This window comes from Nyctereutes procyonoides, unplaced genomic scaffold, assembly GCF_905146905.1.
Source record: "Nyctereutes procyonoides isolate TBG_1078 unplaced genomic scaffold, NYPRO_anot_genome, whole genome shotgun sequence".
NCBI classification, from domain to species: Eukaryota; Metazoa; Chordata; class Mammalia; order Carnivora; family Canidae; genus Nyctereutes; species Nyctereutes procyonoides.
The window spans coordinates 17056089-17081345 of NW_026575036.1; the positions used below are offsets into that span (position 1 = coordinate 17056089).

Sequence of the window (25257 nt, forward strand, 5' to 3'; positions counted from 1 at the left end):
ATTACCATAGAAAGTCCTAAACAGCACTTATTTAGAATATACTTACATTTTTCTATTTATCTTTTCAGATTAAAATTTTAAAAATTAAAATTCTTATGAGGAATTCCATATCTTTAGTAGACATCCACTAACAAACAGGGACTGAAAGACATTACACTGGACTGTAGGCCATGAGTAAAGGAATCATTCCTATCCTGTTAACTGGTTTTTCCTTAATCTTAGTGCTTAATAAAAGCTTGTTGGAAGATAGAATTCTCTATTTTAAAAGAAAGCTGAGTATATAAGTTATGCCTCAGGACTAAGAAGTTTTGGCTCAGTGATTGAGTGTCTGCCTTTGACTCAGTTTGTGATCCTGGGGTCCTGGGATCAAGTCACATACTGGGCTCCATGTAGGGAGCCTGCTTCTCCCTCTGCCTATGTCTCTGCCTCTCTCTGTGTCGTTCATGAATAAATAAATAAAATGTTTAAAAAAAAAAACTAAGAAGTTTTGTGATGGAGTAGACATCTTGGAATAGAAGTTTGGGTATATATACCTTTTCTTTAGTAAATATAACATTAATATATTTTCAATAAATACTTCTCACATAATTTATTTTCCATGATTATTATAAATAATGATAAACTTGAAGTTAGAAAGCCTACCCTCTTGCATAGTTAACTTCTTCAAACCCTCTCATTTGTGACATTATACCCCACATTTTGGCTATGGAAGAAAACAGTATGTAAATTTGAAAGCAAATAAAATTGAATTACTGGTATGTTGTAAATAATGACCATCAAGTATTAGGTTAAGATTACTTTATTATTTTTTTTAACTTTATTATTCTTACTGAGTGGACTCTGTCACAATAAAAAACTTCATAGACTCTAGTACAGTATCAAGTGTTTCAGACATGTTTGTTTTTAATGCTAATATCTTTACATATTTACTAGCTTCCCTGAATAAATTTGTTTCTGCAAGTTCTACACAAGTTTACATTTTACAAGTTGAATCCTTCTTTAATTAAACTAGAGTATTTCATTATAAAGGAACTCTAACTTTTTTGTTATTATATTTTGTTTTCACACAATGGAGTTATTATGTAATTTGAAAAATCATCCCTGTAATGTTTTTGTTGTAAATTTGTCACCTTAAAAAAAATGACTTTTATTCCTAAGACTATACTGGCAAAGAATCTAGACATTTCATCTGTATCTTATTGTATAAGCTTCACAAGTTGGCTTTTAAGAATCTTCCTACAATGAAAACAACTCTAATAGATTATTGATGTCCTAGAAAAATGAGATAAGCTTATCAATGATGAAATAGATGCATGTATCCTACTTTATGAAAAATAAGATATTTTATTAGTTGGCTCTTTGATTTATAAATATTACAGATTTTATTGTAAGTTCCATAAATATGCTTGGCAAAATATAATGGACTACTTACATTTCTCTCAAGAATACTCAGGTATAATATATTTGTATTTCTCTGAATTTTAAGGGAACAGCCTAAAACTGTGTGTTAAAATGCAAATGTAACACCATAGTGCTGGAAACCTTTTCTGTCCAGCAGGAAATATAGAGCACCAATAATTTAATTCATGCTGGAAAATAATGCTTTCCATTAGCACAGATTTACTTTCAAAAATAGATAATGTGTTGACTTAGAGGTAATCTCAGTTCTCATCTTTTAAAAGATTCCATTTTCCTTGGAGTGCAAGTACTTCTAAAAAGTATATAAGAAATAGCTATAGTTTTAACCACAGCAATTTCAGCCAAAGTTTGATCTATCTTAAGAGATCAGTAAAGTGAGTATGACTGTGGACAATAATGCATGGAAAATACAAATACTTCTTTCGGGGTGCCTGGGTGGCTCAGCTGGTTAAGTGTCTCTTATTTTGGCTCAGGTCATGTCTCAGGGTTGAGAGATCAAACCTCATGTTGAGCTTAACATTCTCTATCTCTCTCTCTCCCTTTGTCCTTCCCTGCTAGCTCTCTCTCTCTCTTTCCTTCAAACAAAACAAAACAACACACACACACACACACACACACAAAAAAAAAGGCAAACGAAATACCTTTGAGAACCAATAACTCTTAAAGAGCTGGTCACTTATCCTGGAACCTGGAGTTATGTTTATGTCCTTGCACAAAGTGATATATTAATGCATATGATGGGGATTCAAATAGCCTATGCTAAAAATGTATGTGTATATTTCTCTGTAGTTTTCTTCTGAAAATCAAATTTGAATGAAGTTCTCCAAATCTTAAAGGTTTTATATATCTTTACCTTTTCACATGCTGCTTTCTCTAAATAGCTCTTCTTCCTCCTTCACTCTTTTTTCCTTTTTTTTTTTTTGGTATCTAACTAAATTTTATTGTATTTTTAAAAGATTTAATTTATTTATTCATGAGAGACACACACAGAGAGAGGCAGAGACACAGGCAGAGGGAGAAGCAGGCTCCATGTAGGGAGCCAGATGTGGGACTCAATCCCGGGTCTCCAGGATCACACCCTGGGCCAAAGGCAGCATTAAATCACTCAGCCACCCAGGCTGCCCATTTTATTGGTTTTTATTATAAGCCTGAGCATCTTTGGGAAGGTTTCTCTAATTCTAGGAATAAATGAATCTCATTTATGAGTATTTTTGCAGGTGTATTAGTTTTCTTAAAAATTTGTCAGACAAATATTTTTAATTTTTATAGTTAATATATTAATCACCTGTTTTATTGAATGACTATGTATCAAAGTCTTTAAGATTCGCCTGAAGCTTTTTCTTCCCTTAACCAAATTCTACAAATGTACTTTCTTTAGCAATAAAATAAATAGTTAAAGCTCAGATTCTATGTTTTATACTCACAGTAATTCACTGATTTAGTAAGCAAATACTGCAATGTTTTAGAATTTTCTTAATTAGCAGGTCAGCCTAAAACTTAGAAGAACATAAAAAAAAGACCAAATATACAGTTATAAGTTCTCCTTGTAGTAATAGTCATTGGTCCAGTTTGGGTTGATAAAATCTTCTCGGCTTAGAACAACTATTGTGTCTGTGAAAACCTAAAACACAAAGAAAAAAATGTTATGCTACATTTTACTATGCTACATTTTACTATTCTTCCAAAATATCAGGTGTTAAATAAAGAACATATTACCTGCCTACCATTCTGAGAAAGGAGGAAGTGGTAATAGTCTCATGAGGTGGATTTTACATCGACTTTAACCCTTCTGGATATAAACAATTCACCATATATACATAATGTTTAAAGTTGCTCTAAGAGAGGGGCACCTGGCTGACTCAGTGGTTAAGCATCTGTCTTTGGCTCAGGTCACAATCCCAGGGTCCTGGGATCGAGTCCCACATCAGGCTCCCACAGGGAGGCTGCTTCTTCCTCTGCCTAGGTCTCTGGCTCTCTCTCTGTGTCTCTCATGAATAAACAAATAAAATCTTAAAAAAGAAAAAAAAACTTTAAAGTTGCTCAAAGTGAAAGGTGGTGATTTGGACTAAGCTATTAGTGCTCCCATTTTCACACTGTGCTTTCAGACTTATACTGACACATTAATAATATCAATATCTCCCTAAGTAGAGATTTAATTATACTTTCCAAACAAGGCAATACATTCGTGAGCATGCTTAAAACTGTCATAAATAAAGCTAAAATATATTCTTCAAAATAAATAAACTGAGTAAATTTGTGTTGCTGTGGCCTTGATTTAGTAACAAGGAATTTTTTAATCACTCATTTGCTCATCAAAGAAATATTATAATCTTGATGTACTATCCTTGGGTTCTAGTTTACTTCCTTATTTTAATAAGGCAGGATACATTTTTCATGAAATGTTACTTAAAATGGCATTATGATCAACAGACATTTATTAAATATTTACTGGAAGCACATCAAGCATAAGACGCATTACTCACTCAAGCTCTACCATTTCACTTTCTATACCAAATTAGTACCAAAGTCTTGGACAAATGGTATTGCACAGAGTAGGGCAAATGGCTTCATGGTGATTTTAGGACCCAATCTATTCACGTCTCCTCAAGTAACCCCAAGTGATCTTGTTTCTTTGTTTGTTTATGACTGGGTACAGTGTACTTTATTGATGTTACATTACAAGGTAGGGCTCCCTAGCCCCCCCCCCCTACTTTCTCCAGAAAGTCTGGGATAGAAACTGTGCAGGGGTCAGGAGATTCTCAGTGTGTTGGGGGATGAGTTGGAGCAAGGATTCCTCAGCAGCTGGGGGGGGGGGTTGTCTCTTTCTCCCTTGTTCTTATTGGGGCAGGTGGTCCAGGAACTTTTGGAGGCCATGTAGATCATAAGGTCTACCACTCCATTGCTGTAGCAAACTTTATTGTCATACCAGGAAATAAGTTGCCAAAGTGGTCACTGACAGCAATGCCAGCCCCAACATCAAATGTAGAAGAGTGGATGTCACTGTTAAAGTTGTAGGAGATAATCTGGTTATCAGCATAGCCCAGGATGCCCTTCAAATAATCCTCCAATGTTTCCTTTGCCACCTTCTTGATGTCATCATATTTGACAGCTTTCTCCAGAGAGCAGAGAAAATCTACAACTGACATTTTGGGGATAATGACACAGAAACCGATGCCAGTGAGGCCCCGTTTAGCTTAGGGCTGACCTTGCTCATAATCTTGGCAGTGCCAGTAGAAGCAGGGATGAAATTTTGAGCAGTCTTATGGCCATAATGCCACAGCTTCCCAGAGGGGACCATCAGGGATCATTTAGTGATGGCATGTACTGTGGTCATGTGTCCCTCCACCATGCCAAATTTGCCATGGTTGACCTTGGCCAAAAAAACCCAAGCACTTCATAAGGCAGAAGGAATTTCTGAGAATCTTGAGGAAGTTGTCATACATCTCAGGCTCATGCCCATTCCAAACATGGGGGTATTAGTGGAAGGGGTGGAGATGATGACTCTTTTCTTCCTTATCAAGTGATCACTAGCTTCTTCATGTTGGTGAAGACAACAGTGGACCCAACAGTATATTCACTAACAGGATTACCCCATTTGATGTAGGTGGGCTCTTGCTCCTGGGAGATGGAGATGAGATTTCTACTAATGACAAGCTTCCATGTTTCAGTCTTGACTGAGCCACTGGTTAGAATCATACTGGAACATGTAGACTGTGAAGCTGCAGTCAGGGGTCACAGATAGAGACAATATCCACTCTGCCAGAGTCAAAAACATCCCTAATGACCGGAAGCCCAATGTAGTCAAATCAGTTTGTTGAATTTTCTCCATCATGTCTTAGGAACGTGATGGGCATTGCACAAGAAGGTGTGGATGCCTGCATAATGCAGAGGAACAAAGAACCCCAATCATGTTAACTACTTTTATCCTTCCCAAACAAATGTGGGTGATATTATATCCTATGATATCTCTTAGGTTTTTTTTATTTATTTCATCCATTTATTTATTCATTCATTCAATAATTATGGAGGGCTACTGTGTGTTTGATACTATGCATACTAACATGTTATTTGTTATCAAATGTTTACATAAATAATTTTTCACTGATAAGTAATTTTGGCAAGATGATAAGTGCACTATATTAAGTAGCTTCACAGCAGTAACAACCTCAAGCAACATTTATTTATTTCTCATTCATAGTACATGTAAATATCTGTGAGTTGGCTACTGTTACTCAACTCTTTGTTCATTCCCATTTCAGAACTCAGGCTTAAGAAACAGTCCCTATTTAGGACCTGACATTCTTATGACAGAGAGAATAAAACAAGAGGCTAATTGGGCAGTGGTTTTAAATTCTTCTGCTTGATGTGATATATGGTTGATTCTCTTTATTCTTGGTAATTATGTCCCACTAAGTCATCATAAACACTGAATTAGCAAATACTGAACTATTGTTCTAAGGGGACCTGTGAGTCTCTGGTCATAGCATTTTTGTCAGTCAAAATCCATCCTATTTGAGTTATATAAATGTGTCTGTTAAAATCCTGTAAAAGAAGCCAATGTCATCATCATTGAAAACCTGCTCTTCCATATAACCTTCTCCTGTATGACACTTAGCAGATATTTTTTAAAATTTCACGCACATTTTCCTGCTCTGCAGAACCTGCCTCACTTGCAAGTTCATTTTTCATGCTGTTTCACCTTTTGAAACAAATGATTCAGATAGCAGCTGATAGGGGTTTAATATTTTCCTGACCCTAGTTAATGTACCTTTCAACATGGAACCCTCAGTAAGAGAAAGTATTCCTACAGATCAACGAGCCTGGAGAAGGTCCTCAAATCTCCATTTCTTAGAAGCAACAGCCCTCCCTTTCTCAATGAGGAATACCCAGAGATTCCATGACCTAGTTAAGCTTCTTCTCTAATGCAGAAGTGTAGTTGAAGATTTAATGAATTGGTGAATTATTGGTGGTCTTAAATTATTTCCCAATAGATCCACTGTCCTATGGTAGCACATTTATAGAGCTCCAGCTGGGATGGAGGAAAGAATGTGTGTTTATGTTAACCTAGTTTGTAAATAATAGCTATTCTAAGTTGAAATAATACTGTTGGTATTCACAGGATAGATAGGCTTTTAAATACTGTCCTGATTATTTATTGTTAATATCACCATTACAAAACTGTTTTGACATCTTAATCTTAATAAGTAAGTTGGAAACTATTAGGTTTACTGGGGGCTTTGGCAAACTATAATCAGTGAGTCAAATCCCGCCTGTTACTTGTTTATGTAAATAAATTTTTATTGGAATACAGCCATACTTTTGTGTTTATGTACGGTCTATGGGTGTTTTCACACTACAGAAGCAGAGTAAAGTAGTTGCAGCAGAGACCATATGGCCATAACACTGAAAATAGTTACTATCTAGATCTTTACAGAAAATGTCTGTCAACCTTGGCCTTATACTTATGGTAGATGTGTCAAAAAGAAAAAAAAAGACATTAGTAGTGGAATCATGAGGAAATCATTTGGAAAAAGAATATCTTTCCACAAAAACTGTATTTCCAGGCCTTCTTGCCTAGGTCAGTGGCATTGAATGAATGTAAGCTGATTATGAACTTGTGCAAGAAATTAGTGCAACCAGATTTATGATAATTAAATATTCTACATTACAGAAAGCATATGATATTTTAAGAAAGCTGTTATGTTTACATCAGATTGGGAAATAATATGTTTGTGAATTGGTTAAACTGAATCGAAATATTTTGACCAACCATTTAGCATATTAATTATCTTTGATTCAACTATTTGAGCTTGGCTAATTAGCATATGAAGAGACTTGTATTGGTACCTATGAAGGATTAAACATAGAACTGTACATTTAAAAAGAGTGAATTTTATTGTGTATAAGTCATATCTCAATAAAACTAATTTCTTTCTTTTTTAAAGTTATTTTTTAAAGGATCTTACACCTGTATAGATATTTTAAAGTGTAGTAATTAATGTAAGTTTTATAAAATAGTTTTTTTGACTGCTGGTATCATTGCTATTTAAGTTAAATGATTATAGGACCCATAGCATTCCACATTCAGAAGGAACAATTCAGTTTCTCTCCACTTAAAAAAAAAATTCTGTCTGAAGAGCTGGTTACAAGGTTTGCCAATTGTAGTTTAAGAGTATCACCACATCTGCTCAGGAATAAGGCAATCATGAGGGTTCTAGCCAGGAGACCTACAAAACAGCAGAGGAGAAGAGCGTTTTCTATCTGCAAATAGATTGTATGTCTACTCTGGCCTCATTGGTGCTAGCACACAACCACCTTCCAAGGAATTTGGCCAATTTTGCAATGAACCATCTGATAGTGAGGCTGCAGAGGTGGAGAAACAGAACTGTTACCAGCCTCTCTCTACAAAGGTGGAGTACCTATATTCCTGAGAGAAAACACAAAATTTGCCAATTTCCAAAAACTGCCTTCATTTAAGCTAGATTGATGAATAAATTTTCACTCACAGAGCACCGAATTCTTGAAAATAAAAGAAGGGAAAACTTTAGAGTGTTGAATACTGTATTAAGTTATCTTGGCCAAATGGAAACACCATGCTTAGATATTCATTACATTACATTTCTAAGGTTACCAGGTTAAAAATTAGTCTCATTATGTATCTTCTGGACATATCACAAAGGTTTTTCATCTTTTTAATTTTGTTTTTTGACTTAAATTTGCATTTATCACCATAGAGTGTTTCTCAAACTGTATATGATAAGGAACCTCAATACAAAAAAAATGGTAATGAATTATTAATACAGAAAATAATGAACTTGATAAACCACAAGTAGCCAATCTGGGTAGCATTCCTGTTAAGCAGATTTTGAGTGCTGATTGATAAGTACAGCTAAAACATTACTGGAATCAATCTGGAAAGGTAATAAATTGGTCCTGATTCTGCTGCAGTTTTCAGCACCCTCTAGTGGAAATAAGTTTTTGAAAAACCAATTCTTTAATATAGGGATGTATTTCAACCATTTTTGCACAGATGTATCATCAGTCATCAAAACCTGGCAGTTACAGAAACTAAAACTTTGAGACAGTAATAAACAGCATACTATTATATTTTATTGTGCTAAATCATTATAAATCCTTCAATATGATTTGCTGTTTCAGTAAGTAAAGCAATACAAATCAAAACAAGACCAAAAGGAAACTTAAAAAAAGAGGGACCAGAGAACTGGAGCTATTCCTACAATGTCTCTGCTTTGTGCAGTGGAAATAAAGTCTAAATGAGGGTTTCTGCATTTAAATTTCATTAATGAAAATCCAGAGTATCTCTGTTCTCACTAAATTAATATCATACAAATAAAGAATACTCTTTTGAATGTATGCCAAACTTGAAATTGGTACAGGGCACCAAATGATCAGCATAAGGGTGTTCCCATGTCTTCTAGCTCTGCCTCCAAAACCAAAAGGGAAATAAACAAACTGAAACCTTCCTCAATATTTCTTTTAAAAAAATGCTCCAGGATTTCTACTTAATTTTATTTTTATTATTTTTTTAAGATTTTATTTTGAAGCAATCTCCACATCCAACATCAAGCTTGAACACACAACCTTGAGATCAAGAGTCACACTTTCCCCCAACTGAGCCAGCCAGGCACCCCAGAAAACCTCTTCAATATTTCACATTGACTTGGATAAGTGTCTTTTCAGTAATAACAACTGCACAGTAAATCTCAATCCAAATTCTGAAATTTTTTATAGTAAGGTCATATTACTATGTTCATTAAAACTGTAAAATTACAACTATAAAATTATTAATTTCGTGTCTTTCTTTTAATTTTTCATTTTGGTTGATTTAAGGGTACTGTGATTTTATCAGTATAATAGCTCAATCAATCCACTTAATAATCAATTTGTGGTTTCCTTAAATTTTATACAGTGTAAGGACAAAAGCCTTTGTGAAGTTTCTTTACCCCTGGAATGTTTCTCATTTAAATGGCAGCAATAGCTGTAGGACTATTCAGCTGCTCCTTTTGCATTTATCACAATGCAAAAAAAATCCTTTTTACATAGAGATTTTTTTAAAAAGAAAAATTCGATGTGTTTGATTATGGCTATATATGATAGAAAAATATTAAATTGTAAGCATTTAAATTTTCTTCTCCATCTGCTGACGAGGAAGGAATCTATGTGTTTTGGTGATGAGCTTTGTGTTTTTCAGCAGAATAAAGCCTGGAGATGAAGAACTGGATAAGCTAAATTCGTCTCTATGAGAAGAAAAAAAAAAAAAGATGAAAGAATACAAAGATCCCAGGGAGGTGACCAAACAGCAAAAGTGACCAGAAGAACAAAACTAATGTAGAGAATTCAGTATTCTCAAACTCAGGTTCACCTAAGAATTTAAGAAAATAATAATTGATTTTTAAATGAGTGTTTTATAAGACATAGATTGCTTGGCTCTACTCCCAGAGTTCCTGTTTAAGTAAGTCTCAAGCATTGTTTAATAACTTGCATTTCTAACAGGTATCCAGGTGATGCTAATGCTGCTGGTCCAGAGACCACACCATAAGAAGCACTATTATAAAGGATATGTAGGAAGTTTTGCTTTGGTTTGTATGGTACAGCTTTCCAACTGACCAGCCATCTTGTTTGTCTGGAATTGAAGGATTTCCTGGAACTTGCAAGGCCACAAATGCAAAGTCTTCCAACACCAAGAAGATTGGTCACCCTACATTCTACCTTCAAGATATTTCAGTAAAGAGTTAAAATACTGGCTAATGCATCTGTATAAGAAAATGTCTGTTTTTTTTTTAATAATTCATTCATTGGTTAATTATAAAAATTATTTGGGAGGGGTCATGGGGGACTCAGCTGATTAAGCATCAGACTCTTGATTTTGGCTCAGGTCATGATCTCAGGGTCGTGAGATCGAGCCCCACATGGAACTCCATGCTGGGTGTGAAGTCTGCTTAAGATTCTCTCTCTCTCTCTCTCTTCTCTGCCCCTCCCTCCTACTTGTGCATTCTCTCTTTCAAAAAATAATACAATTATTTTTTTCATTAATATGTTGAAATTGACTTCAATGCTGGAGTTGTCCGCAGCAACTTCTTGCTAGGCATACCTCCAAAAGCAAGGGAAAGGAAAGCAAAAATTAACTGCTGAGACTTCATCAAAATAAAAAGCTTTTGCACAACAAAGGAAACAATCGATAAAACCAAAAGACAACTTACTGAGTGGGAGAAGATATTTGCAAATGTGTACTAGTATTTAAAGGGCTAGTATCCAAGATCTATAAAAATCTTATCAAACTCAACACCCCCAAAACAAATAATCCAGTTAAGAAATGGGCACAAGATATGAACAGACATGTCTCCAAAGAAGACATATAGATGGCTAACAGGCACATGAAAAGATACGCAATATCACTCATCATCAAGGAAAGACAAACCAAAACCACAATGAGATACCATCTCACACCAGTGAGAATGGCTAAAATTAGCAAGTCAGGAAACAACAAATATTGGCAAGGACATAGAGAAAGGGGAACCTCCTTACACTGTTGGTGGGAGCGCAAGCTAGTACAGCTACTCTGGAAAACAGTAAGGAAGTTCCTCAAAAAGCTAAAAATAGACCCAGCAATTGCACTACTAGGTATTTACTCAAAGGATACAAATATTGTGATTGGAAGGGGCACTTGCACCCCAATGCTTATAGCAGCAATGTCCACAATAGCTAAAGTATGGGAAGAGCCCATCTGTTCATGACAGATGAATGGTTAAAGTAGATGTCACACACACACACACACACACACACACACACACACACGAATACTAGTCAGTTATCAAAAATGATTAAATCTTACCATTTGAAATGATGTGGATGGGATGAGGGTGGGGTATTATGCTAAGTGAAATAAGTCAATTAGGGAAAGATAATTCATATGGTTTCACTCATATGTGCAATTTAAGAAATGAAACAAAGGATCATAGGGGAATGATGGGAAAAATAAATTAAGATGAAATCAGAGAGGCAGGCAAGCCCTAAGAGACAATTAACTATAGGAAACAAACTGAGGGTTGCTGGAGGGGTGTGGGGTGAGAGGATGGGGTAACTGGGTTATGGGCATTAAGGAAAATACTTGATTTAATGAGCACTGAGTGTTGTGTTATATGCAACTGATGAATAACTGAACTCTACATTTGAAACTAATTATGCACTATATGTTAATTAATTGAATTTAAATAAAATATGATAATAAAAAAAGCTTGAGCTGCTTTTTGAATGTCATCATCTATAATCCTGATCTAAGGTGCAGTATCCTGCTATGGCTAGAACTGTCACCTAGAACTGAGTAAGCCATCTCATGACTAACTATGACTATCAAGTGGTCAGTGTTTTGGTTCAGCAGCAAGTGAAAAGCATTCAATTAGAGAAAGAATCATACTTGGACTATCACTTCAAAGTAAGAAGGTACTTAGACAAATTTCTCAATTTTTAGAATTACAATCTAGGGAAATTCAGTGCTTGGGAATAAGTGTTCCACACAAAGTTCATACATAAAATACCATATGAGTTCATCAAATCAGGAATATCAGAATTGATCAGGATGGGCTAAGTTTTATGGCAGTAATAAATGCAAAATCCGAATGGCTTAAACAAAAAAAAAAGTTTATTTCTTGTGCACATTACTTATCCTTAGAACTCCAACAGAAATTGCTCTTTTTTTCCTTTTTATATCATAATTCAAGTAAACAGCACAAAATAGAGAATTTGATTGATGTGCAATGTTAATGGAATTTACTCATTCTAGGGATAACTCTTTTCCACAAAATAAATATCTTTGGGAAATTGGGGTGAAATCCTGAATAGAGAATATAAGGTGATTATGAATGGTGATCCAGTTTTTAAAGATAAGCCTAATAAAATATAACTTACTTCATCAAAATCCCCAGAGATAGCTATTTTATTAGGTCTTGATTTAGTGGCAGTCCTTGGAAAAGCATTTATAGTTTACTGGAGATGTGGTAATTCCAAAGTGATAAGTGACAAAACTTCATCAATTTGCAGACAGTAAAAATAATTCACCAACAAATTAGTGGAGCATTTTGTCACTATTGGATGAATAGGATTTCTTAGCATTCATATTTTGCACTGATGGTTTCCAAATCTGAAAATTATTATTCAGTGGTTTGAGATGGTACCTCGGAATCTAATTTGTTTTACAAAGCTCTCCAGCAGATTTTAATACAATTACTCTGCAATGTGGACATCTAAAAAAATGATACCTGTTTTTTGCAATTTGATAGAAACATAAAGGGGTAGAATGTAAATATAAGGTTATTGGGACTAACAAAACATTCATTTCAGTGTAAGCTGAATATTGTTTTAAACCCATAAGGGGCAGTCTGGGTGGCTCAATGGTTTAGCAACGCCTTCAGCCCAGGGCCTGATCCTGGAGACCCCAGGATCAAGTCCCATGTCAGGCTCTCTTCATGGAGCCTGCTTCTCCCTCTGCCTGTGTCTCTGCCTCTCTCTCTCTCTCTCTCTCTCTCTCTCTCTGTCTTTCTCTCTGTGTCTCATGAATAAATAAATAAAATCTTTAAAAAAAATAAACCATAAGGCTATGGGGTTATTTTATTACTCTTGAGCTGATATTCTAATTTCTACTCATGCCTCTGCCACTAATTTCCTATGTGATTTCAGGTGAATCATTTATTTGAACCTCAGATTCTTTTGAGAAATGAAATCAAGTAGATTATTAAGGAAGATGCCCAGTAGTTCTAAAACCCCATATTTTCTTGAAACCTTCCAAATACCTTAAAAGGATGTGTGAGATATATATATATATATATACCCCCCGCCAGTGCATGTATTTTTAAAAATATAGATCTCTAAATACTTGATATATTTGGGATACTCTACAATGCCAGTTAATAGCTATAAACATTGTTTTCCTCAGGTATTTCTAGATGCTGTAGAAATCTATCGGGAATTTTTATTGTTACAAAAATTTTTCTCAATTGTGAAAAATTAAAATCAGTTTTCTAACCTTTAGAAAGGAAAGAAAATGAAGAATCGCTTCACTGTAATACAGCATGAAAATAGGTATTTGTTTGCTATGTCGTGAGTGTGTTTCTTAAATGAAACAGAATCAATTTCATCCGATTTTTAGAACAGATGATTAAAATCAAGTTCTTTTCAGGCCAGCCAAAAAACTTTAAGAAATAATCCAGTTTTGTACAACTTAGCCATGTATGTACATAATAGAGCAGGCTCATGTTTAACTATATACATATATGTGTGTATATATATAGTTATATATATATATAGTCAGATGTATATATGAGTCAGATGTATAGTGTAAGCTGTTGCTGACAATTATTATGGAAAGAAATGTGCAGCATAAATCTCTGGCCTTGTTCTACTACCTTCAAAAATTTCCCACTATTTCTATTTCCCATTGATAAGATCAATGGACTGCAGGGTATTATTGGGAAGTGAGATTTAAGACATGCTAGTTCAAAATATGATAACTTGGCATATTGAGTATTTGAAGCCTAAGGAATTTGAGAAATGGCATGTGCAGGAAGCATTTTCTGGTCTTCCAATGAAGTAGATCATAAAATCTAGGGAGGACTTTCTGACCTGAAGCAGGTCATAAAAACTTCACATGAGAGGTGCCCTTCTGATACCCACAAGAAAGTATCCTTATTTTTGAAGCTGAAGGAACACAGAGAAATTTGAATGAACAGGGCTTGCTAAGTTTCCTCCAGTTTACTACACTTACCTCATACCTTTTGTCTTACCATATCCTTTCACTACTTTCCACTCATCAAACTTAGCACAAAAAATACTCTAGTTGAACTATCTCTTCAGGTTTTTGCTTCCATATGAAGGCTCCTATGTCATGTAAAATTAATATTAAATAAATTTCTATGCTTTCTCTCCAATCTGTCTTTTGTTACTGAGCTCTGAGTTAGAACTTAGAAGGTTAGAGGGAAAAGATCTTCTTCCACCCCTATACTGTATACGTCACAGTTAGTTAGTCATGGGATCTGGGGCTATTACTCATAGACCATATCAACTTTTTGAAGACTGGATCATCTGGACATGATCTCAAATAGGTAAGTACACCATGTACTCAACACTAATATGGGAGGTAGTAGGGAAAACAAACCTAAGCATCACATCAAAGCAGGATCCTGACTTGATTTTATTCCAGTGGTTTAAATATGTTCCCATCTTACCCCTTATTCACCTTGTGCTCCTCTTATTAATGAGGAAATGGCAGAAACTGAATAGGCATGCAGTTTAATTTGTTTAAATTGTGTGAATTAGCTTTGACCCAGAGAAAGAGCTGAACTGAGAACCCTGAGGTTTGTAACACGAAACAAATCCTGACTCTTTTCTGGTGCATTTCTACCGAAGATAACCTGAGATTAATTCAAGAGGTTATTTTTCTGCAAAACACTGCCAACTATGCTCAAAGCCAAATTACAAGATGTAATTTACTTGAGCATTCTTCAAATACTCTCTCACCTCCTGCCCCTAACTCCTAATACAAGAAATGTGTGACATCTACACAACCTGTAACAGTCCACCAGTGTAAGCGGTTAGTATGTGAAAGCCATTTGCAGCATTACAGGATGTGTCCCCTCAGTGCCCCGGGGTTCTTGATCACCCCTCTTGGAAGAATGAAGAGGTAGACCAGATAAAAAGTGGTGGGCAGTAAAGCAAAGTTCATTGAGCAATAGTATAAAGCTCCCCAAGAGGGACCACCTCCCCAGGGTCATCTTCCAAGTTTCTAAGTTTAGGGGTTTTTAGGAGCTCTTTTGCAGAACTTTCTTAAGCCATCAGGGTGTGCTAAGTTGTGCCCATCAGGGGTTTGGTCAAGATCTGTCTACTGGTTAGGTTAATGTCTTCGTGTTGAAGGTCTTTTTTTTTTTCTTTTCTTTTCTTTTGCTGACATTTGAGGGCTTTATACCTTCAAAGTCCCTTGCCTGTTATATTAACAAATGCTTTGTGGTTAACTGTCTTATTCTAGGATGTTCTGCAGAAGTCATTTCTGCCAGGGCTGCAAACCAAAATGTTAGCGCGGTCCTCTCCAAGCTGCAAAACAGGATGTTGGTGCCGTTTTGTTTTTTGGTTTTTGTTTTTGTTTTTGTTTTTTTAAAGCTGTCCTGACTCCGTATTTTCTTGGCCCCGATTTCCTAACTGTTCAACTAATTCCTAAGCGGCGGGGCTACCAATACAAGTGGTGCATAGTGCCAGTGCTTATTATCTGAAAATGAAGATAAAATACTGCGATAGAGATGTTAACAAGCACAATCAAACTTGAAGGCATAGAGCCCGCCTTCCTCTTATCGAAAACGACCCAAATCCTGAGATGATTGCTTTCCCCAACCCCTGTAGAGTACTTCAATCCGGTTATCAGAGTGCACTATGAATCCCGATGTCACTAAATCCCCTTTGAGAGTACCCACATTCTGCAAGAGTCTTTTTTTTTTTTTTTAAGATTTCATTTATTTATTCATCAGAGACAGAGAGAGAGGCAGAGGGAGAAGCAGGCCCCATGCAAGGAGCCGGACGTGGGACTCGATCCCGGGTCTCCAGGGTCACGCCCTGGGCCCAAGACAGGCGCTCAACCGCTGAGCCACCCCGGCTGCCCTGAAAGAGTTCTTTTTTAACCTTAAAAACAAAACAAAACAAAAAACAAACAAACAAAAAACTTGTAATTCGTGAGGTTCACTCAGCAGGATCTTCACGTTTTAACCGGAAAGTATTAATCTTAGCTTCCATAACCAACGTTCCCCTCCCACCCGCCAAAGTTGAGGATATCAAATGCTCTGCCATCGCAGATTGCAATTCAGATCACAGGACAAAAAAAAAAAAAAAAAAATGGGGAGGAAACGGGCAAATTCTGAAAAGCTTCGGGGATATCAAATACTCTGCCATCGCAGATTGCAATTCAGATCACAGGACAAAAAAAAAAAATGGGGAGGAAACGGGCAAATTCTGAAAAGCAAACGCGGGGGAGGGCCGCCACCTCCTGGTCAGGAAGTGGAAACGAGCTGGAGAAAAAACCCCGCCGGGAAGCTGCGGGCTGGAAGCACTAGCCGCGAATGTGCGGCGCGCGGGGACCCCCCGAGGCCCGCCCCTCCTGGTGGCTCTGTCCACTCCGGGGCCTCCGCGCACCGTGATTGACAGGCCAGCAGCCCGGTCCGTTACCTAAACTCGTCACTCCGGAAACAGTGACCGGATTCCTCCGGAAGTTCGCTGGGGGGGGCCGGGAGGGGGAAGGTCCGCGCTCTCCCAGCATCCTTTGCTTTCCGGCTATGCTCAGTCCAGTCCGGCCAGTCCCGCCTTGCGCGCCCATTTCGAGCCCGAGTTTCCAGCTCGGCTCTGCGGGCTCGGGGAGCCCCGAGCAGGTTTTCCAGGGCGCGGTTCTGGCGCGGTGGCTATGGGGACGGGCATGGCGCAGCTCGAGGGCTACTACTTTTCGGCTGCCCTGAGCTGCACCTTTCTGGTGTCCTGTCTCCTCTTCTCCGCCTTCAGCCGGGCGCTGCGAGAGCCCTACATGGACGAGATCTTCCACCTGCCGCAGGCGCAGCGCTACTGCGAGGGCCACTTCTCCCTCTCGCAGGTGGGGCCCCCGGCCTGTGGCCTGTCCCCCCACCCAGCACTTCTTCCTTCCACCCTGGTCCTCTGGTCCCTCCGCTCTAGCCTCTCAGCTTGGAAATACGAAGGGGAGTGGGTAATCCGTTCGCTCCTGTGCCTGCCCATCTAAGGAGCGAATAGGAGCGCACCTGCGCCCCAGGAGGTCCTGTTCCGGGAGATGGACTCCTGGGAAACGGTCTGCTTTACCGCAAGGTACAACCCAGGTACCCAGTCGGTTTCCCTGTTCTCGGGAGGCGATGGGAGAGGAGTAACCTCTCCCAGGTTTTCGTGCCCGGTCCCCAGACGAGAGGCATCGGGCCACCGCTTGGAAATGTCAGAAAGCATCGCTGGAGTGCCCTGGTCCAGGGCCTCAGGGTCTATTTCGGGGCGGGGGTGGGGTGGGGTGGGAGGGAAGCTTAATTAATGGAAGGTGCTTAGAACAATGCCCACTAGAACAGTACGGACTCAAAAGTAATTATAATAATTATTTTTAACTCAAATGATTTCAATAGTGTAAATTGTGAGAGGGAGATAGATGTTAAGACGTTAGGAGGACATTCAGCCATCAAGGAGTGGCGAGTGACGTTAACTCCGTCCTGGACGTTTGTTTACAGGGACTTTTTCTCTTAATTGGATATTTTTACTTATTTATTTATTTATTTATTTATTTATTTATTTTTAAATTTTATTTATTTATGATAGTCACACACAGAGAGAGAGAGAGAGAGAGAGGCAGAGGGAGAAGCAGGCTCCATGCACCGGGAGCCCGACGTGGGACTCGATCCCGGGTCTCCAGGATCGCGCCCTGGGCCAAAGGCAGGCGCCAAACCGCTGCGCCACCCAGGGATCCCCTCTTAATTGGATAGACTGGGACCCGGGGAAACGGCATCATGTTTGAATATACCATTGGCTACGTAAATATAAGAGATCAAAAAATAAAGCAGATGTAGTAGTATCACCTGTACTCTTCCGGGAAGGCGATGTCGAATCGTGGTGGGAAGTATAAAGTCTGTAGTTGAAGGCCTGATTTTAGACCTTTGCGTGTTTACGAGGACCTGCGACCCAGGGAATTAATTTTGATTAATTTCTGGTTACTCATTTGCGAACGGCTGTTCTAACAGGATGTCCCGTAGGACGTTTTGCGGGGTTAAGTACAGAGGATTCGGCGTGATTCTTGGCTCAGTAGAGGTTACCTATCATCATAGAACCTGTGATTTGATCTCTCTGCTTCTTTCTCAAAATTAAAATAAAATAAAATAAAATCTTCTTTTTCTTCAAAACCATCAGAGTTCCAGCCAATATTTCCCAACAGTCTAAAACTGGGACGTTTGGGGGAGTTTAGTCTCCAAAATACAGGGTCTCGGAAGGGTAGGTGTTGGAAACGAAGACGGAGGATTGTTGTCTACTGGCTCCAGCTGCCTCTGCAACAAAACGGGTACAGAGGCGAAATGGACGCAGAACTTTTCTTTAGAGGAGACCTGTGCTGAGTACTTTTCCAACCACCGTGTAGCAGAATAACGCCCCCAGAATGTCTGGTTGTTGGTAGAGGTGTTTTCGAACTTGACCCCCTTGTGGGGCCTGTCTGTATTTCATCTTGCTCTTGCTTCATTGTTGGCCTTTCCTTCTTTTTAAGTGGGATCCCATGATTACGACGCTACCTGGCCTATATCTGCTGTCAGTTGGAGTGGTCAAACCTGCCAGCTGGATCTTTGGATGGTCTGAACATGTTGTCTGCTCCATCGGAATGCTCAGATTTGTCAATCTTCTCTTCAGTGTGGGCAACTTCTATTTACTGTATTTGCTTTTCCGCAAGGTACAACCCAGGCACAAGGTATGTTTCCAAAATAATTTATTGCAAGTTTATACATAGTCAGGTCCACAATTTTGACAGTTTGGTTTTATGAGATCTGGTGAAAAGTTTCTTCGACACTTAGTGTGTGTATAAATTTTTTTAAGATAAAAAAGCAAGCCCCACTTGACGGGATGAGCACTGGGTGTTACTCTATATGTTGGCAAATTGAACATCAATGAAAAATGAATTTATATATAAAAAAAAAAAGCAAGCCCCTCACCACCCCCCATTTTAGGAGGAATTTGTATTTAAATACTTGAATGACTTATTTATTTGTAAAACCTAAAAGAAGTATTTGAAAATCAGACGAGTTCAGTAAATGTTTATTGTGCTTTTTACATGTGCTAAGTACTGAGACTACAGAAATAAATAAGGCTTTTTTTTTTTTAACCAAACTTTTATTTTCATTAGGGAAGACAGAAATACCTATATTTAACCCAGGAATTTTGAGGTGGCTTGCCCAGCTATGAATTCTGTCCATTTACAAGTTGTGTTACTTTCAGCAGGTTACTCTTAGTGACTCCATATCTTCATCTGTTTTTTTTTTGTTTATTTTTTAAGATTTTATTTATTTATTCATGAGAGAGAGAGAGAGAGAGACAGGCAGAGGGAGAAGCAGGCTCCATGCAGGGAGCCCGACATGGGACTCGATCCCAGGTCTCCAGGATCACACCCTGGGCTAAAGGTGGCGCTAAACCACTGAGCCACCCGGGCTGCCCCATATCTTCATCTGTTAAATGGAAATAATACAGATCTGTATCATAGGACTGTACAGGAGCTTAATAAATGGAAGGTGCTTAGAACAATGTCCACTAGAACAGTAAGGACTCAATAAATAGTAATTATAATAATTATTTTTAACTCAAATGATTTCAATAGTGTAAATTGTGAGAGGGAGATAGACGTAAGATGTTACGAGGACAGAGAAGGAGTAGAGGAGCACTTATTTTGCAGCCTGACAGGAAGATGTATAGGTGTCATTGGGTAAGACTTCGCAGAAAAGATGGTCCCTGACCTGAATCTTGATGAACAGACAGGTCTATAGGGTGGGAAATGAATCCTGACAGGAGAAAAAGCATAAACAAAGGTAGAAAATAGTTGAGCAACAAGATGCAGAGGGAATTTCTATTTGGGATCACAGGATTATAAAGTATAAGGATGTGAGGCTGGACAAGTAGAGGTGAAGCCATGAATGTCCTTATGTGTCATGGAAAGGATTTTGGACTTTAGTCAGTGATGGACAGCCTTATAGTTTTTTTAAAATTATTTTTATTTTATTTTTGTTTTTTAAGATTATTTATTTATTCATTGGAGACACAGAGAGAGAGAAAGAGAGAGGCAGAGACACAGGCGGAGGGAGAAGCAGGCGCCACGCAGGGAGCTCGACATGGGACTCGATCCTGGGTCCCCAGGATCAGGCCCTGGCTGAAGGCGGCGTTAAACCGTTGAGCCACCCGGGCTGCCCAGCCTTACAGTTTTAACCAAGAGAGTGGCATGGTTTGATTTGGTGATTTAGATTAAATGAAGGATAAAATTTCAGAAGGTAAGAATGCTTTCAAAATCTGAAATAGTGAGAAACACCAAAATAAGATATTTAACTTTACACTGGGCCCACTGTTTTCAGGAAGAACCCAGTAAGTTCATCATGAAACAGTAAGATCATTGGGTATAGTATATATGGGTAGTATAAATGCTATATACATAGTTATATTTTCTCTAAAGTAGAGTTTTCAAGGGGTTGTCTTTAAAAGGAATTGATGATGATGGTTAAATAAATGCTGATTGGAGGCCCTAAGACTTAAGTTCAAGGAAGTGAAACCATGTGCCCTATGTGCCATTCATCAACATGTTCCTTACAGAATTTAGTTCAATGTCTTTCACACAATAACTCCCTTAACTCTATTTGCTGAATAACTCAAAGTATTTCAGGACATAGAGGCTTTGACGTAAACATGTATTGTCTTCATGGCTTCCAAACTGATAGATACAACTAAAAGGGACCGGAAAGTGTCCTTAAAATGTATACTGTATTTTTGCAAAGCTAGAAATAAGATTAATATTGGATAATTTTACTTAAGATTCAGACAGTTTTTGTTTTTTTAATAAATCTCTCTTAGCAGAAATGGCATATTCATTTTATCGTGAAAATAATTTTACATGTGTTTTCTCTTCCCCTTAGGCTGCCTCAAGTGTCCAGAGAATCTTGTCAACATTGACATTAGCAGTATTTCCCACACTCTATTTTTTTAACTTCCTTTATTATACAGAAGCAGGATCCATGTTTTTTACTCTTTTTGCCTATTTGATGTGTCTTTATGGAAATCATAAAACTTCAGCTTTGCTTGGATTTTGTGGCTTCATGTTTCGTCAAACTAATATCATCTGGGCTGTCTTCTGCGCAGGAAACGTCATTGCACAAAAACTAACTGAAGCCTGGAAAACTGAACTACAAAAGAAAAAGGAAGAGAGGCTTCCCTCTATTAAAGGACCATTTTCAGAGTTCAGGAAAATTCTTCAGTTTCTTTTGGTTTATTCCATGTCCTTTAAGAACTTGAGTATGCTTTTCCTTTTGACTTGGCCCTACATCCTTCTAGTGTTTCTATTTTGTGTTTTTGTAGTTGTTAATGGTGGGATTGTTATTGGCGATCGAAGTAGTCATGAAGCCTGTCTACATTTTCCTCAGCTCTTCTACTTTTTCTCTTTTACTCTCTTTTTTTCCTTTCCTCACCTACTGTCTCCTAGCAAAATTCGGGCTTTTCTTTCCTTAGTTTGGAAACGTAGAATTCAGTTTTTTGTGATTACCTTGGTCTCTCTTTTTTTAGTTTGGAAATTTACTTATGCTCATAAATACTTGCTTGCAGATAATAGACATTATACATTCTATGTATGGAAAAGAGTTTTTCAGAGGTACGAAATTGTGAAATACTTGTTAGTTCCAGTCTATATATTTGCTGGCTGGAGTATAGCTGACTCGCTGAAATCAAAGTCGATTTTCTGGAATTTAATGTTTTTTATTTGCTTGTTTACTGTTACAGTACCTCAGAAACTGCTAGAATTTCGTTACTTCATTTTACCTTATGTTATTTATAGGCTTAACATACCTCTGCCACCTATATCTAGACTTGTTTGTGAACTGGGTTGCTATGCAGTTGTCAATTTCTTAACTTTTTATATCTTCTTGAACAAGACTTTTCAGTGGCCAAATAGTCAGGACATCCAGAGGTTTATGTGGTAACATCAGAGATATCTTGAATCCTAAAAACAGACTTCTTATTTAGACTATCTCCACAATGAACAACTGAACAGGTAAAAATTATGGACTTTCTTTTAGGCACGGTGGTGATCCACCGATCACGTCAGATTTTTTGTGTTTTAAGCATCAGATATATGTGTTTTAAACATATATAATAAATCCAAGGAAGTGGTTAAGAACTGAGAAGAGTTTAAGACTTGCTCCATAAGCCTGAATAATGGGAAATGAAATTGTTTACAGTTATTTCATGATACCCCTTTGATAGTGCTGGCCATACAGAAAGCTGGGAAACATTTTACAGGTACAAGTTTAAGAAAACTGAGCTTTTTGGTACTGAAACTTATTTATTAATTGTCTTTAGAAAGCAGTAGCAGGCAAAGTATTTGAAAATATGTGCAAATCATCAGGTAATATTCTTGATTGAAAAGTTACTTAACATCTCAGTAAATATAATCATAAGACAAAATAGGCTCACACATAGTAAATGTTAAAAATTAGAGGCTCATCTAGATTATCTTGTAATTAAGTCGTTGATTTTTGTTAAAAGTCTAGAAATGATCAAGCCCTTTCACTGATTCTTTATTTTTATTTTATTTATTTAATTTTAAGTTTTTTTTTTTGTTGTTGTTGTTTTGTTTTTTGTTTTTTTGTTTTTTTTTTTTTTTTTTTTTTTTTTTTAGAGAGAGAGAGAGCATGTGAGTGAAGGGAGAGGAGGGAGGAAGGCAGGAGAAAGGAAAAGAGAATTTTAAGCAGCCTCCACCCCTAGCGCAGAGCTCAACATGGGGCTTAGTCTCACAACCCTGAGATGATGATCTGAACTGAAATCAAGAATTGGGTGCTTAACTGACCGAGCCACCCAGGGGCCCTACTAATTTTTTTTTAAATATTATTTAAGTAATCTGTATACCTAAAGTAGGGCTCGAACTCATGACCCCAACATCAAAAAGTGGAACACTCAACTGACTGAGCCAGCCAGGTGCCCCCTTTTGATTAATTCTTGGTATGAAATGTGTGATGGCCAAAGATAAATTGTGTCAATCATAGTACCTTTTAAAAGAGATTTTCTGTCTGAAATACATTACTGTTTTAGTTTTTTTATGGCTGCCGTAACAGATAACCACACACTTGGTAGCTTAAAAGAATGTCTCTTATAACCCTTGAGTCTAGAAGTCTAAAATTAAAGTGTTGGCAAGGCTGGTTACTTATGGAGGCTTTGAGGGAGAATCTTAACTGCTGGTGGCTGTGTGCAGTCCTTGCTGTTCCTTGGTTTCCAGCGCAGCACTCCAATCTCTGCCTCTGTCTTCACATGGTCTTCTTTCTCTATAAGGACAATGTCATTGGGTTAGGGTTTATACTAATCCAGGAGGGTCTCACATGGAGATCTTTAATTAAATCTACAAAGACCCTTTTACCAAATGAGGGCACATTTACAGGTTCTGGGTAGACATCTTTTTGTGGGATACCTTTCACCCACTGAAGTTACCAAAGGATATTTTAGGATAAACCTCTTAAATTTTGTAGGAAATAATTTTTTTGCTGAGATATTTTAAATAAAAATATATCTTTACTGAAAGGTAAATTTACATAAAACTACATAATTACAGAAGAAAAGGCAATTGGTATTTGATTCCATTATCCAAAATAGTTAGAATTGAAAGGAAGTTTAGAAATCATTTGATCTAGTTTTCTTTTGTAGATGAGGAAGCAACTGCTCAGATAGGGTTTTTTTATGTGTCTTTGGATTCCGTGTCTACTGTCTCATGTATTCATTGTGTGTCATTCCATTGCAGAAAAGTATTATTTGGACATGTTAACTTTGACATGCAAAAACTTAGAACTGTGAATAAATTTATCTTTTAATCTCACTTTACATTTGTAAACTTAAAAATAACTGAAAAAAATACTTTGTCTTCATTGTTGGATTGTGCTTTCTCTGGGTTTTAAACAGTGGATAGATTTGGAAAATATCCTGCATTTGCAAATATAAAATTGTGCAGGTGAAAATTATAGGTATAGTCTTGAGTAATAAGTACAGGACAGTCTTGTACTCTGTTCAGTAGTTAGAAAGTAGGTTGACTCTCAAGTTGTAACTGATGGTTGACAGATATTTTTACTTTTTTTTTTCCTTTGGTAATTAGATAAGAAGCAAAGAAATTATTATTTTGTAATGGAGCTCTGAGTTTCAGGAAGTCAAAATACATAACTTCTTGATCTGATATTATTAATACAAGGCGTTTGTGGTTAGGAATATTTCTGAGAAGCAAAAACTTCCTCTCTAATCCTTTCTGGCAAGCATGAGGAAACCATTCCACTCCATGGGGGAATCATTGTCCCAGTTCATTTGTAAGTGTTGAATTCTTGCTATTTTAAGAGTGTTTGGAGGAAATCCACACTCAGAGGGAAACAGGTTAATCTTCCATGTTTTCTATAAAGTATATAAAATACAACACAACATTTTAGAAAAGAATACTGTGAATTAAATGGTGCTGTGGAGCATAGCTTTTAGAAATATCCTAAGTTGCATTTGTGGTTTGAATATTTTTCAAGAATTAAGTACATACTTTTGACATGAGTCTTTAAAAAATTAAATGTAATTGAATCTCTTGATTAAAAGATGATTATTAAAAAGTATTGATAAGTTGGAGAGCTGTGGAGCCTAGCAATTATTGTTAAAGTCTTTTAAGTAGAATAATTTTTAAAAATATCATAAAAAGATTTAGTCCATAAATTTTTAAGCCTTGTAATAAACTTTTTGAACTTTTTCTACCTTATATGAAATTCCATTGATAAAAAGTATTTCCTTTATATGGCATTTGTAAGCTTGCAGTGTGCTATGTGTTTCCTCATGTATTATTTATGTTTTCTTTTAGTGGATACCAGAAATCTTTTTATGTATCTGACTGTGTTTTTAAATTATTTGGGAATACAATGTTCCTGAGCTTAAACATAGAATGTCATTTTGGTAAGAGAAATTATGTTAGCTGTCTGGCCTCTTCCTCCTCTTAAAGCTATTTCTGGAACATGCTTAGTCTTTCATGAGGTACATTAATATAAGTAGCTTAATGCAGTTTATTTCTATTAGATA

At 37.1% G+C, this 25257-nt stretch overlaps 1 protein-coding gene and 1 pseudogene across 1 annotated transcript; one reads left to right on the plus strand and one right to left on the minus strand.

The window, feature by feature from the left end:
- Nucleotides 1-4167: 4167 nt before the first annotated feature.
- On the minus strand, nt 4168-16263 carry LOC129505503 (glyceraldehyde-3-phosphate dehydrogenase-like; annotated as a pseudogene).
- Nucleotides 16264-16755: 492 nt separating this feature from the next.
- ALG10 (ALG10 alpha-1,2-glucosyltransferase) lies at nt 16756-22733 on the plus strand. The gene is made up of 3 exons (XM_055318722.1): nt 16756-17053; nt 18701-18898; nt 21099-22733. Exons 1-3 carry the CDS (start codon nt 16871-16873, stop codon nt 22152-22154), a joined length of 1437 nt encoding a protein of 478 aa, XP_055174697.1. The 5' UTR covers nt 16756-16870; the 3' UTR covers nt 22155-22733.
- The last annotated feature ends 2524 nt before the right edge of the window (nt 22734-25257 follow it).